The sequence below is a fragment of the Styela clava genome, chromosome 15, assembly GCF_964204865.1.
Source record: "Styela clava chromosome 15, kaStyClav1.hap1.2, whole genome shotgun sequence".
Taxonomy (NCBI): domain Eukaryota; kingdom Metazoa; phylum Chordata; class Ascidiacea; order Stolidobranchia; family Styelidae; genus Styela; species Styela clava.
Window position 1 is genome coordinate 11,558,577 of NC_135264.1, and position 14,507 is coordinate 11,573,083.

At 34.4% G+C, this 14,507-nt stretch overlaps 3 protein-coding genes across 3 annotated transcripts in view; all 3 read right to left on the reverse strand.

The window, feature by feature from the left end:
• The window catches only part of LOC120333860 (uncharacterized), a 149,355-nt gene that overhangs the window by 54,272 nt on the left and 80,576 nt on the right, over window positions 1-14,507 (reverse strand). The gene's annotated exons all lie outside the window — the stretch shown is intronic.
• Window positions 29-5,176, reverse strand: LOC120333820 (proline-serine-threonine phosphatase-interacting protein 1-like). The gene is made up of 4 exons (XM_039401201.2): window positions 4,927-5,176; window positions 3,670-3,906; window positions 1,675-1,867; window positions 29-1,142 (listed from the first exon to the last, which is right to left on the reverse strand). The coding sequence occupies exons 1-4, from the start codon at window positions 5,094-5,096 to the stop codon at window positions 603-605; spliced, it is 1,140 nt and encodes a 379-aa protein (XP_039257135.2). The 5' UTR covers window positions 5,097-5,176; the 3' UTR covers window positions 29-602.
• On the reverse strand, window positions 7,906-12,657 carry LOC120333818 (cilia- and flagella-associated protein 263-like). Its single transcript, XM_039401199.2, has 9 exons — window positions 12,492-12,657; window positions 11,516-11,642; window positions 11,203-11,379; window positions 10,270-10,425; window positions 9,598-9,678; window positions 8,832-8,987; window positions 8,613-8,720; window positions 8,295-8,450; window positions 7,906-8,097 (listed from the first exon to the last, which is right to left on the reverse strand). The coding sequence occupies exons 1-9, from the start codon at window positions 12,596-12,598 to the stop codon at window positions 7,999-8,001; spliced, it is 1,167 nt and encodes a 388-aa protein (XP_039257133.2). The 5' UTR covers window positions 12,599-12,657; the 3' UTR covers window positions 7,906-7,998.

The following is a 14,507-nucleotide window of genomic DNA, read 5'->3' on the forward strand; positions in this document are numbered from 1 at the left end:
CTAAAACATGAAATGAGACAAAAAGGCATAAAATTGCCTTCCACTGTAATTGCAAAGTAAAAAAAAGAAATTATTATCCGAATAAATTTTAAGTAAGTAATATATAGCGAAATACAAAACACTGTATATAACGAAACAGACTCCATTGATAGAACAAATTAATAATATTAAGGTTGCCATATTCATCTTTAACATTAAATACAAGTCCAATCCAATATATGAGCCTATTGTCTGATATATGGCACTTAACTGGCAACAGTGATTTAATGATTAAAATTGGAACAGCGATTCCTACAAAACTCACGACAAATTATTGCATAGTGTATATTACATTCAGTTCCATCCTCATCAATACAAGTTTTATATCGGACAATAAAAAATATTTGTCACTTGCGAGTACTGTTGCCCTAAAATGGGCTTTTTTATTTTTTGTTTTCATGACATGATTACCTCATTTTGTTATTATTTTGCTTTACTGAAATTATTTTCATTCTTTCAAGAGTGTTGGAAATAAAGTGCATGGACAGCATCATTACAGGTTCTTTTGATGGAGTTAAATGTATACTGATTTATTTATCTTTACGAGGCCTGCACTATTGATGTCACTCGGCTTTGACGTAAGATGCCGGAAAGAGTCCGCTTTCTCCTGTTCGTATATTCCTACCTTGTATCCATCCATCGTTGCCCTCTTCAATACAAATAAGTTTGTCGCCTACGATTAGTTCAATTTCATTACTTATTCGGGGAGCGTATTCAAACAGAGCAACGAACATTTTGCTCCCCGAACCGGCGGGGGAACTTGTATTTATGGATGCGTATGATGCGAGACTGTATTCACTGTCTCGGTTGTCGAAATTTGGAGCTTGTCGCGTTACGTTACCGTTAGTAGAGCCACCACAAGCCTGATAGACGATGGGGGTCAAAGGTTGCGTTCCGGTAGATTTTCGTGACACAAAATCACATATGTCGCTATCAATATCGCAATTTTCTAGAGACAGGCGAATATTTTCACTAATATCATCTGATTTGACAAATAAATCTGATCCTAGGTTTGCAAACACCCACAACTCGTTGCGTAAGCATTGCAGCCTTTCTTCTTCAAGTCTTTGGAAAATATCACAGGCTGTTCGATGGTCTAGTTCCTAAATGATAGAAGTGTTCAGTCAACTGGAATATATCACGACTCAAGGTAACTTTTAGATTTATAACCCGCACCCAATCCAAATCTACGTGGTTGTATATTAATCGGATTGGATGTATTACTAAATAAACATTCCCATGTGTCAATATTTAACATTCAGTAACCGTACTCAACAAATATTGAACATTGAAAGCATTCTAATAAATTCTGCATCGTATTTATCAGGTGATATTATACAATTTCATTACTATAAAACCACAATTTAAAAAAAAAATCAATTCAGCATGTTTATATAGTATACCGGCTTGATTGAATGGTGTTTACAAAAAAAAAGAGGGTAGAATAAGGATTTGTGTCGAGAATTTTTGTTTGTGTTTGTTAAAATCCCAATTATTTTTACACATTAATCGCAATTTTCGCAGTAAGCCCCAAGAAAATGTATGACTGAAATTGAAACCAAAGTTGAGCCACTAAAGAATAAAGGCTGCGAATCACTGCTATAAATCGTTCCTAAAATTAGGATATGTCCTTACCCAAGATTGTCGTATTATTTCCAGCTGTGACACAGTAGAATGATATTCTTCATTAGCTTTGACTGAAGCCTGTTTACTTTGTTGAGCAGTTTTCTTGGCTTTATCAATTTCCTTCGGCTTGTTACCAAATTTTATTCGTTCTAAATCGGATTCAGCTTTTTCAGCAGATTTGAATTTGCTCTCGTAAACACCTCTAAAAAGACATGTATTATTGGAAGTGTTGTCATTTATCAAAAGGAATGACAAATCAATTGTAACAATGACATCTGTTCAAAATCACTTGTCACATGTTAAAAGAGGTCCGGTGATTAACAGAAAGAGTAATGCAAATGAGCACACTCGAATTAAAATAAAGCTGGTCTTCGATAAATATTTATATGTCAAATTAAACTGAGTCAAATTTCGACAAAAAATACAAAAGAACTAAGATTGGTTAAAAACTGACAGAGTCGGTCGCAGGTCGTCAATAATAAGGATGTGGTGATATTCAGCCCGAGCCAGCTTGCTTAAAAATCATGTTTCAATGATATTCTAAGTAAGGCTAGTAATTATTACATTATATATCATATTCCCCACATACACGGCAATGGCAGGAGATTAGGTGAGGTGAGGGACTTACAGTACACGGTCTGCTCAAGAGAGAACAACCCCAGCGAAACTTATCCCGCGTTAACATCAAGTTGTAACGAGAAGTTTTGGTCGTAGTTTGGAAACAATTACAGTAGAAAGTAAATGAACTTTGTACATTAATGTCATAGTAAGAGATCAATTATAGCACTTGACTTTAATTAGAGGTCAAAGGTCAAAGCAAACTAGATGTTTTACACAAGCTTATGACCTAAATAAATATCTTGGATCACCACGTAAATCAAAAACGAAAAGTCGTTTGGCAACATTCATTGCGTTGCGAAACGAAAGCAGTTTTTGATACAGTAAGCCCGCAACCGAAGATTATATCACTTTATCTTCTTTTAAATTTTGGATAGATGAATGAACAATTAATGAATGAACAGCCACAATGAACAATTAATCACAGGGTGAAATCGACTATAGGTCAAAAAGTACAAACAATTTCCATTATACGTGAAAAATACAATTTCCCATCAAGTTGTATTGGGTTGCGTTAAAATCCGAAAAGCAGAATGAAGTTTTTTTATAACCCTTGTGGTGACTTAAGTCATACTTATTCTCTTCTTAATATTGGCAAAAACTCAAACATTATGGAAATTTCCGCTTACTATAATTACCATATGAGTGATACGCGGAAATTTCGGTCAAAAATTTTGAATGTTATTTTCAAAACACAATGACCATATGGCGCATATGCAGTCTTAAGAATTTTCATAAGACGAGATATCAATAAAACGCGCGATCATCACTTCCGTTCCGCTTGGCTAACTATTCAGCACATGCAAATGATGATATTTATATGGTGAATATAACTAAGAAAATTCCCTATAGTTGCTGGTTGCACTTGAGAATACCAATAAAACAATTGCGTTTCGAATGTTCCACTATCTACTAAAATTCAGTGCACTTCATACAGTTTAAACAGAGAATACTACTTTCTATACGAATTTTCAACGCAACATACGCTAGTACCTTCTATGAATAAGACCAGCGTCTAACGCGATTTCAATTCTTTAGGCTCAAGTTTAAAAAGTCCCAATTTCGGGCTCAAAACTCGACACAGAAGACTGAAATGCATTTCAGCAGGTCGAAAGTTGAATTCAGGTGAAGCATTAATCATTTTCAATCGACCTGACTGCCAGTTCTATGAAAATGATGATTTACATTCTGTGAAACACAAATGGACGAGATTGCTCACGCATGACACATCTGAGCCAGAAACAGAGCTGTCGATATCTGAATAGTTGGATTTATACAAAGAATGTGACAAACGGTTTAACATACAAATGCTTGAATGTGTTTGAATGCAATATTTGATTCGCGCAAAGGGGAAATTTCAGGAATTTGATAAGGAAGCTAGCTTACTTGCAAACTTGCATTCTTCTATACGCTTCCGCCTTCAATTTATGTGCTTTGTGCATGGCGTCTTCATGTCGTTTGCGTTCTTCTCTTTGCTTTTCACGGAACTCCTCTAATTTTTTGACTTGGTCCTGCAAGGCCTGTGAGTGATTAAGATGAATACTCGCTTCAGCTTCTGCTTCACGTTGTAAAGTTTTGAGTGAATTTTTCATAGTACCTGTTTCATCACTGCCGCGTTCCACTCTGAAAACATTACACCAAATATATTAACAATCTCTAAATATCTCCATAACAAAAGAAAAACTGTAATTCTTTATATTTGATGCAATCGCTAGGAATATTGTTATATTACACCATTCATAAGGTAAGTTTGATGATTTTTTTTTTGATCGGGACCTGTGGCGTTGAACGTTACAATGTATAATACAAAGTCTGATACAAGACTTTATGAAAATGTTCATTATGAAAGATTATGTTCATAAAAATTCACTAAATTATGAAGCAAAATTCTTATGACAAAATTGACATGCATTTTTTTTCGTTTAGTTTCCGATAAATGACGCGTATCATGGAATGCAAGTGTACCAATTACCAATCATACACTTCCTTTCAACTTGGATCACGAAATTCCATTAGCTACAGAATGTTATCAATGACTATAGTTTCTGAAACCGTATCGCGTGTTTTAACATTGTTGGACACATCTAAGATTTATAACATACCCTCAACGTAGACTTAATAATGTTAATTTTACTTTACGAAACACATGTGTACCACTGGCGAACTTTGATCTTTGAGAAATTCGATAGATTTATACATCACGGGGTTATGTCATAATATACTGTATAAGTAAATTCACCACCAATTCGATATCTAAGAGCAGGAAGTACTTATAACATATAGACGTAACTACGAATAGCTTTTGGTAAATATTATCTTTTCGCTGATAAGCGCATTGATTCTCATTATAATCATTTCAAAAAACAATATTACTATCTCGTCATCGGTTTCGGCCAAGGAAACGTTATGACATCAGTTGTCCGACATATTTGGGAAATATAACGCTTGATTTGTTTTCGATCCTTACCCAGTAAAAAAATTATCAAAGCTGATCAGTGTCAAAAATGAGCTTTGATATAATTACGCCTGTATTCACGGCGGCCTTTGCCCGAATGGCAATTCAAGGGCTTCCTATGGTTGTGAATTCAAGGCGTTTAAAATGAGCTGTTTGTATTTATGACTTGCTATCCATACTTGACTTACTTGGCAATTTTCAGTAATGCTTTGGCATATTCCTCTTCGGCTTTTGCACGCTGCTTTATAAAGTCTTCAACGTCACGGCACGTTTGTCGGCCTTCCTTCATGCGAGCAACTAAAGTATCAAATCCAGTTTGGGACACAAAGTCACTCTCCCAAAACGACGAGCTAAACATTTTTCTCTTATTATGTGTCCTATATTAGCATAACTGCATCACAAAATACTTGCTTGAATTAAACTGTAGTGGCTAAGGCATAAACCGTACATAAAAAGATAACCTTACTTTTCGTACATATATGTGGTTATAAAAGATCTTAAAATAGTAACGAAGATGCCTAATCCATGGCAGTAGCTAAGCGTACCGTCAAAAAATCCAACTGCACTGGCATTCCTACTATTATCTTTTAATAAGATAGGATTGTTTACTCTACTACACAGAGCCCAATAGCTATGCTGGCTAGTGTTGACTCAGAAATTCATATGCACGGCAGTAAAGCGAAGTCACTAATTTATGAATGCCCAGTGAGTAATACCATCTATCACTTTAGTACTCTTGGTCGACGAGTATACATCAATTCAATTTTGAATATAACTGTCGGTAATAACAACGTCATTCGAGACTTTGGGGACAAAACAAAAAATGTACATTATATTCCACATACTACTGTACTAGTCGCAGTATTGACAACAAAATATAGGCCTGCTTTAAACTCACATTGCTCACTGCAACGGTCACATGTCACAATAGTCCAATAAAAAAATCATCAATTGTTGATATCTTGTCACTGGTTCAAAAGCATTCAACAGAACAAGGGACAAAAGAAAATCAGTGATCCAAACACACAACCGTCAGACCGCAAACATTTTGTGATTTGTGTTCTATTTTGCTGACAGCTAACAGTTGTGGACATTGTAACGCCCATCAGGTATTCTGGCAAGCCCATCTTATCTCTATGTGAAGCTCACCAAAAATGCTCTTCTTATGGGTCTTTTATCGAAGCATCACTTACAACTGAGCTGGCCTGCCTAAATGCCAGAAAGTGTGTTGATATATCTCTCAACTACAGTCTTAATAATTAGATAAACTACAGCGTGACTAGCAGCGCCTTAAGAAATCCTGGCTTCACGTGTGTCTGGAACGCGTATTCACCTTTATAATAACATTTCATTTCAGCGCACGTCTCGGAATGACGTAGTTATAACCTGCGTATCTCTATTGTTGCTTGACTTCCTATTTGGTTTCTGATGAGATATATAACAAAATAGCATGGCAAAACGATAAAAGAAGCATGTTAGGACGCCTCCACACTAGGTATGTGGAAAATTTCGGTATATTTTTGCAACAAGTGTATTGCAAAGGGTGATCTATTTGACCGTGACAGTTAATTGACTATGACGAAACTATAAAAGTAACAACAAGACAACGGCGCGAAATATAAATTGCGTTTCAATAAGGGTTCAAAAAAATTTAACGATCCTCTAGCTAGAGAGATCAGCCGCTATTCTTCTGTGAAAGCGCGAATTTATTGCTTCCTTTTGTGTTTGTTGTGTGTAATACTTGACACTCGCCAGGACAATGTCATCATCAACGCAACTGGTCTGACTCAAAGCTACTTTCGATTGTCAAAAACATTCAATTTTCTATTACTAGGCCTGAGAAAGGGAGAATTTCATTCAATTGCTAGAGCTGCAATCAAATCCAAATGACAACATATTCGGTAAAATGAAAATCATCTGGTGCAGCAAAAAGCATTGTTAACTCCATCGTGTCGTATCAACACTATAAACCTGAATACAGGTTTTTATGAGCACCTCGTCTCGTGTGATGTAACGTTCAGCAAATTGCCACTATAAAATTTTACTATTCCAAAATTGTATTATCCAGACTGTTTCCAGTTTGAATACTCGATATTGAATTTCATTTTGCCAGTCAATTAAAAACAAAATTATGTTACATACGCCAGTGAGGTTTTGAAAATAAATTTGTTTCGACCTATAAGATCTGACCAACCTCACGTCTAAAATTATCAACCATAAACTCAAACAAGCAACACTTCGAATTGTCATGGAATTAAAAATAAACCGGTTAGAAAGCACGGGGTATTTATGCTGGCGCTCGTCAGCACAAATGTAAACAGACAATTTATTAACATTTGTGCACTTGTACCAATGTCAAACTGATTTGACTTTCCTCACGATCATGTTATAACAAGGAGGACTACTGAGTGATCTTTTAACCAAGAAGCAGTAACCATGTCAGTATAGCGCTAAGTTACAAAGTTGATATCGGTTCGCCAAACACAGCGTCATCTGAACTGTTGACTGGAGAAAGCGGAAGCAAATACCATATATATATATATATGGTACACAAACAATGAAAACAACGATCAATTTCGCAACAGGTGAATAGATGTTCACGTAGAAGCCTTTAATCATTGGATCACGAGGGCTTCAACAATCACCTAAACCACTCCACAAAACAGTGTGAGCGACGACAATCACTTTGCCAAGAGAAATAATCGTCACAATTCATTATAACACGTTCCAGCACGTCATTAAATTGTTAATAACTACATCCAACTCGAGTAGCAAGTTCAGCTATAACAAATCAATCGGAGATATGAAAAGAACAATTCTGATATCGGTAGTAAGCTCGATCTGGTGAGTCGAGATTCATTTTGTTTACATGCTTACCCAAAAGAACACATATAAATCTCAATTACTCCTACGGAAATAAAAACAAAATATTTAACAGATATACTTCTGTTCTTGGTTCAGCCTTTATGTGTCGAGTATAAGAAGAATGGAATGTATCGTCAAAATGTATAAAAGATAACATAGTAAAAAGATTTTTTATGTATTGTGGACCTTTGCACATGCCACAACGCAGGAATGTAATCTAACAAGTGTCTTCTGTTCGCAAATAGTACTGACGGAGATCATTTTAACCGTTTTCAAATCGCAAGTAAGCATTTTACATCAAACAGATCAAAAAGTGATATATTTCATAGTCAATTACAATTGCGAAAAATATAGTATTTGAGACAAAATATGAAACCGTGATACAAAAAAGACTATCAGGCTTGGCCAATAAAATCAGGTGGCATCCAGTCGGTTACTTGAGGCCTTGAAACCCATATTTGTTTCCAAGATTTCTTGTGTGTGTTTAACGCCATCTTAAAGTAAATTTTTGTCAGTTCACAAATGCATGATATTCATAACGGAGGTACAAAGAATGAAGGTCGAACAATTAAACATTAACATTGAAAATATTTTATAAATATATTTTTGGAGTTATTCATATATTATTTTATATCTTTGTGCAATCAAAGTCTTTAAGAAACACAATAGATGAAGCTGAACATCACTATACCTGAGCAATTTCAACCTTTCTCTCCCAGCTTTTGACAGTTTTTTGAAGTTCCATTAAATTTGCCTTCTTATGAACATAATCCTGTACTTCTGGCACTTTGAAATCAGCTAGTTTTTGACGCTGGTGTTTATTGTTCTTCTCGGCAATATTTCTTTCCTGTGCATATAAAAAGCGAATTTCAATTTTTTCAATATTCCTACAATCTACTTGGTATGCAGATGATCATAAGATCAGGATAGGGCAGCTTTGTTCACAACAGAATTTAAAAATCTCTGGCCCTTGTTAAAGGAAATAGAATGAAAATTGTTATCTTCCTACCTCTTCTACAATTATAGTTTCTGCATCAAATTTCACAAGATTATCTTTTCGAGTTGATATTTCTGTTTTCAAAGCTTTCGATTCAGTTGTCAGATTCAGTAATCTTTTCTGTAAACAAAATTTTATTATTTAATAAAAGTTGAACACAATGTCAAATAAAGACTTTGTCTTTTCTCTCTAAAATCACAAATCTGAAGCTTTACTTTATTAATAAAATACCTTATATCTGTTCAAGACTTGTAGTGTGTTTCCAGCCATTAATTTTAACCTCAATAGTTCTTGATTCTTCTCATCAATTTTCTCTAAATACTGCTGGTTTTCAATTTTAAGTTGATTGAAATCCACCTCATGTAGCACTTCACCCATTTCTTCTTTCTAGATAAATAACAGTAAAGGAGAAAATGATGATCCTTGTGGAAAGCACATTGGCAACAGATTCAACCATTTATGGGTTAACGAAAATTAATGCAAGAAAAGCACTAGATTAAGATTTTGGGTACTTCCGTAGTATTTGCAACAAGATGGCGGACACCGGAATGTATCAGGTTAGGGTTAGGTCATAATTATAGGTACAAATACTACAGGAGTCACTTGGCTAGTCCCCGAACTCGTATTAGAATTAAAATAAGAAAAATTAGAATAAAATTATAGCCTAACCTAACTTGGTACACATACTATGTGCAGGAGTTGTTGCACATACTATGGGAGCGCCAGATTTTATATATATATATATATTCAAGAAATTAAGAATGTTAGAATGATAACTTCTGGCAACGATGCAGCAAACAGTTGCATCTGATTAAGTTCCAGTCAAATGCACAGGCTTCGTATGGAAGAAAAGCCACTAAGCATACCTGAGGCTGACAACTCTCACCTATCCACCAATATTCATGGATGCTATTTTTTATCCCACATCCTCGTACACACAAGATCGATGCATTTAATTCATACTTTAATGTGCTGGTCAATATAAAATCATTTCTACCTGTTTCAATTGTAGTTGAAGTTTTTTTTTCTGAACTCTAAGTGTTGAGTTTTTCAGTCGTAATTTTTCAATCAATGTATCCTAGAATCAGGAAAAATGACAAATATCGCTATGAAAGTTGGTTTGAAAAAACCTAAACTTATGAAAGTCGAAAAAATAGCGTAGAAAATTGAAAAATAACAAAAATCGTGCCATGCAAATAATGTAAAAGTAGATGCCTGAATTTGTAGGTCAAGCAGATCCAAAATGCCAAACTTGATGAAAACAACCCTATTATGCTTGTAATCAAGGGACACTACTGAAAAAAATCTAAGAAGACTATGAATTGAGGATATAGATCATGTTATAAAATATAATAAAATATGACAATGTTATTAATTATCATTTTGGAAAGATGGTCAAAAAGTTTTGGATCCTTCATATATTTAACCAAACACTCCTAACACAATACCTTCTATCGAATAATAGTTTACTGTGAAGTATGCTTTATGAAAAAATTTCATAAATGAATATTAATCATTTCATGATATTGTATATTGATTTAAAACTATTATAGCTTGTATTGATATCCTCACAGATTTGTATCACATATTTTTAATTCATTAAAATGAGATTTTTACTGATATTCATAATAATGTAAAAAATTGAATACTCATAATTGAATATCCATACCCTTGATCTCAATTTGTCTTCGTAATATCTCAGAACTTTTTCGGCAATGACTTTATTCGTTCTTGGATTTATTGATCCTTTACATATATCTCTATCAAATTCATAGAAAGCTTTCTTTGATTCTTGTATTTTCATTTCTGCTTCTTCAAGATTTGCCTAGAATAATAAAAATACCATCAATGAAAAGAGATGCATAATTTGAGGAGGCGAATAAAAATTTCTGAGAAGTTTCAATTAGTCAATTGTTAGCAGCGTTGTATCTTGTATGATCAGAATAATAATGATGTCACCAGGAATATTCTTAGCAAATTAAATACATTATCATTAGTTATATATAGTGTATATATATATATATATACCATTGTACATTCGTGAGGACTAGTTTGGAATATTTCTATTTGAAAACTTCATTTTTGTCTTTTTGATACTGATCAAAATAAAAGATTTACTCAATTGCTGATAAAGTAGCAAACCAGATAACTGATAATGATATTTGAGCAGTGTCAAATCAAAAAATAATTTTGTACAATTCATCTTCATGAATTTGACTTTACTAGTACACTCAATATTTTATATTTTAAATATTTCCCATGAATTCATCAAGAGTCTTATTATACTGATTTTGATCATCCATCACCCCAATTCAAAATTTATGTCATTGTGCAATGACAATAGGTAATATTATACACAGAAATCATTTTTAATAAATCAAATATTTATACCGTGTCTTTCTAAAACTGTGACAAAAATAATAAAAAGGAACTTTACTAATATAGCCAAGCACATTTAAACTGATTCTCGTTTGTATGTCCACCCATCCTTCACAAATTGAACCTTAATACAATTTTACCTACATAATATAAGCAACACCAGTATAAGCATAGAAGAGTAAAAATGGGCAAATTGTTACTAAGCTATTCATTGGATCCTTACCCGATAGTTATCCAGAACTCTTTCAGAATCTTCTTTTAATTTATCAATTTCCTCTCGCAATTCTTCCAATTCACGTTGAGCGATGTCACATTTTTGTTCTGCAGTCAATCTCAACAATTTATCTAATGCACTGCTTCGTGATTTCGACCTTTTCCGACTTCCGCGAACAACATGTATCTGATGAAGAAAAACTTTTATTATACCTTTTGTCTGGAATTTCCAATGTAGAAAAGTAATTTCATAATGAAATGCACTAAATTCACGAAACAAATCTTATTTAGATCACAGTTTTTATGATAAAAACATCACATACCTCTTGTATTTGTGGAAGTGGAGATGTAAATTGTTGCTGTGTTAGTGTTGTTGTTTCTTTTGGTTCAACTCGCCGTAAAAATTTTTCAAACATTTCTGTTTCAGTCTTTATTACTTCATTGACACGCCTAAAATGTTAATGTCAATTGGAATTAGAAGGTTTGTGATGTTTTCACAACCAATAAATCTGCTCAAGTAGATTTCGGATGGAAAAAAGAAAATCACAACTCTGAAATCAAATTCAAGATGTGCCACACCCAACACAATTTTAGTTTCTTCACACTATAAGATGGCATGTCCAAATTGCCGATTTTAGAATATCTTGTCAAAGGAAAAGCAATTCTGGTAATATTATTTTTATGAAGAAATATGTGTGCACTAATAAACTCAGTTGGCTTTAGTGCTAGAAGCAACAAGTTAGAATCATGTATTCAACAATATTCACTAAAAAGATAACTAGACAAGAAGCCTCGCTAGGGTCAAAAATAAACTTGATATTAACTCAGCGGTGGGCAACATACGACCCGCTAGCCGGGTCCGGCCCGCGACAAGATTTTTACCGGCCTGCTGACTGTACATCAATACATTATGCTATTACATTATTATACTTTTAGTACATTAAGATAAATTTATTCTGTGTTTTTTGGTCTCCACTTTTCGTAAAGTTTAAAGTTATTTATAATTTTCTTTCTTGCATTAGCGAATAAATATGTGATTGAGATATTGAATACTGTTCATGTAATAATCCGGCCCACCGAGGACTTCATTTTCCCACATTTGGCCCGCCAACTACAGAAGTTGCCCTCCCCTGTATTAACTGGATTTCTGGACTAGTTGAGAAAAGAAACGAGAATAGAGAAAAAGACAAAATTCTTTCAACCAAATAGACTAAGGTAAGTATCCAAGAATAAAAATGAATCATTAAAAGGTGAATCATAAAACTAATGACACAAAAAGAGTCGAGGGTATATACTTACTCAGTATCTTCTACAAACTGACAAAGTTGTTCCAGAGTTAAATCTGCTAATGGATCATCTTGATCAGTTCCTGTAGCTGCTGATACGACACTGTCACTATCCGCCATGTTGTTACCTGGAGTGATTCACTAAAAAAACTATAAATGCTGAAATATAAATACATCAGTCAAAATCATATCTTCTACAATAAAATTAAATACAAGCTGGATGATCAAAAAAATTTCCCCCTCGGGATGAAGATATGTTTTTTAAAAAAGTAACCAAATAATTGTTTTAGATCAGTGGTTTTCAACCTTCCACTGATGGTGTACCACTTTTGTGCTATTTACTCTGGCCGCGTACCACAGACAAAACTCCTTTTTGGATTGGAGAACAATGACACAAGATCCAATTTAGGCATTCGTGTGAAGTTTCAACGTATTAGTTTTATGCAGAAACAATGTATTAATTACGTGCAAAATAGCGAGAGGATTGGCATCGTCTGCCGTCAGAGCTGAAAGGCTTCAATCATCGTTTTGTTTTAGTTGGGCAGTAGCGAGCGAGGGCGATCTCAAAAAAAGAACTGGTTGCACTATAAATCCGTTCAGCGAATACATGCAGTATGATAGATAAAGCGTTGTCGACATATTTTAGCCAACTCATAAGTTAATCGTTGCAATCATTGGAACTGCTCGCGTACCACTCGAAAAACTTCCGCGTACCCCGTTTGTGAACCACTGTTCTAGATGCATGGACTTGAAGGAACTGAATACAGGAATACCAGATTCATGATTTCACTTCATTCTACAGTTATTCTAACCGGGTGCCAATGAATACAGGAATAGTATTATTCAGATCAAAGTTTAAATTCTGCATTTAAACTGAAGTCTTATCATACTGTCATATGGATAAATGGTGCCTCTCTTTCTACAGTTAGTGCCTATTGTTGAGGGTTAGAAACATGGTTGTTATAGCATCTTTGATGGAGCTTTTTCGCTTGTTACCCTCGGAGTGTCACGCTTTGTGTATTGTATACTATGGGGTGTATTTATATTTCATTTAATGCATTGCTTCGGGGTGCAGGGGTGTGTATAACCCAGGGTAACAAACAAAATACCACCTCAATGATAACCTTGTATTGGTTAGAATCCAGTGCAGGATAATTATGTAAGAGATTTGCTGAAATCCTCGTCGTCAATGAGCTCCATGTATCGTTAACTGTTGATTGGTTACAGTTTCTAAAACATCAAGTCTATACATGTGGAACAAATATGTTGAACCGGTTTATTCCATATCCTGATTCTTGATATGGATTCAGCAACTGCTGAACCGGTAACCAGATGAAAGGCTGTAAATCACCATACCGTCACACAGATGTATGAATAAGCTGTCTCGAGCTGTATGCAATATTCTCGCAATAAATAGAAATGTGCTGCTCCCATCCTACAATTTTTAAATGACAAAATAGTGTACCACAGCATGTTCACCGGTATCTAAGTTTTGAATTAACCATACAATACAGCAATACCAGAGATACCGGTACTAGATTTTGGGATTATTCTAGCCAGTAGACTACAGCATTAACCAACCCTACATTAATACACATGTGTGTGATGATACAGGGTCTGGCCTCTTTTGTCACTTAAATCTACGGATTAGGAATCTATGAATTAGTAAATCAATCAAAAAATAGGATCTGAAATGTGCAAGAACAAAAATTTTAAATTGAAAACTAGAAAGACAATACCGGTACCGGTACCGTATTCCAGATTCAGTTGAGCAATAAATTGTCAGACGTACCGGTATCATGTAACGAAGATAATACATTTCTGTATTCGTGAGTGTTAGCTATAATAATATATTCTCATCTTTTCATCAATTCATTTAATACTTGAGACAGGTAGCATTAAATTATACTCAGAAAGAAAACTAGGATAACGAGACGTCGAAAACAGCAATACCGGTACCAGGAACCGGGAACAAAAAAAAACCTTGTTTCTATAGTAACGAATATCGGCCTGTTCACTGCTGCTACTA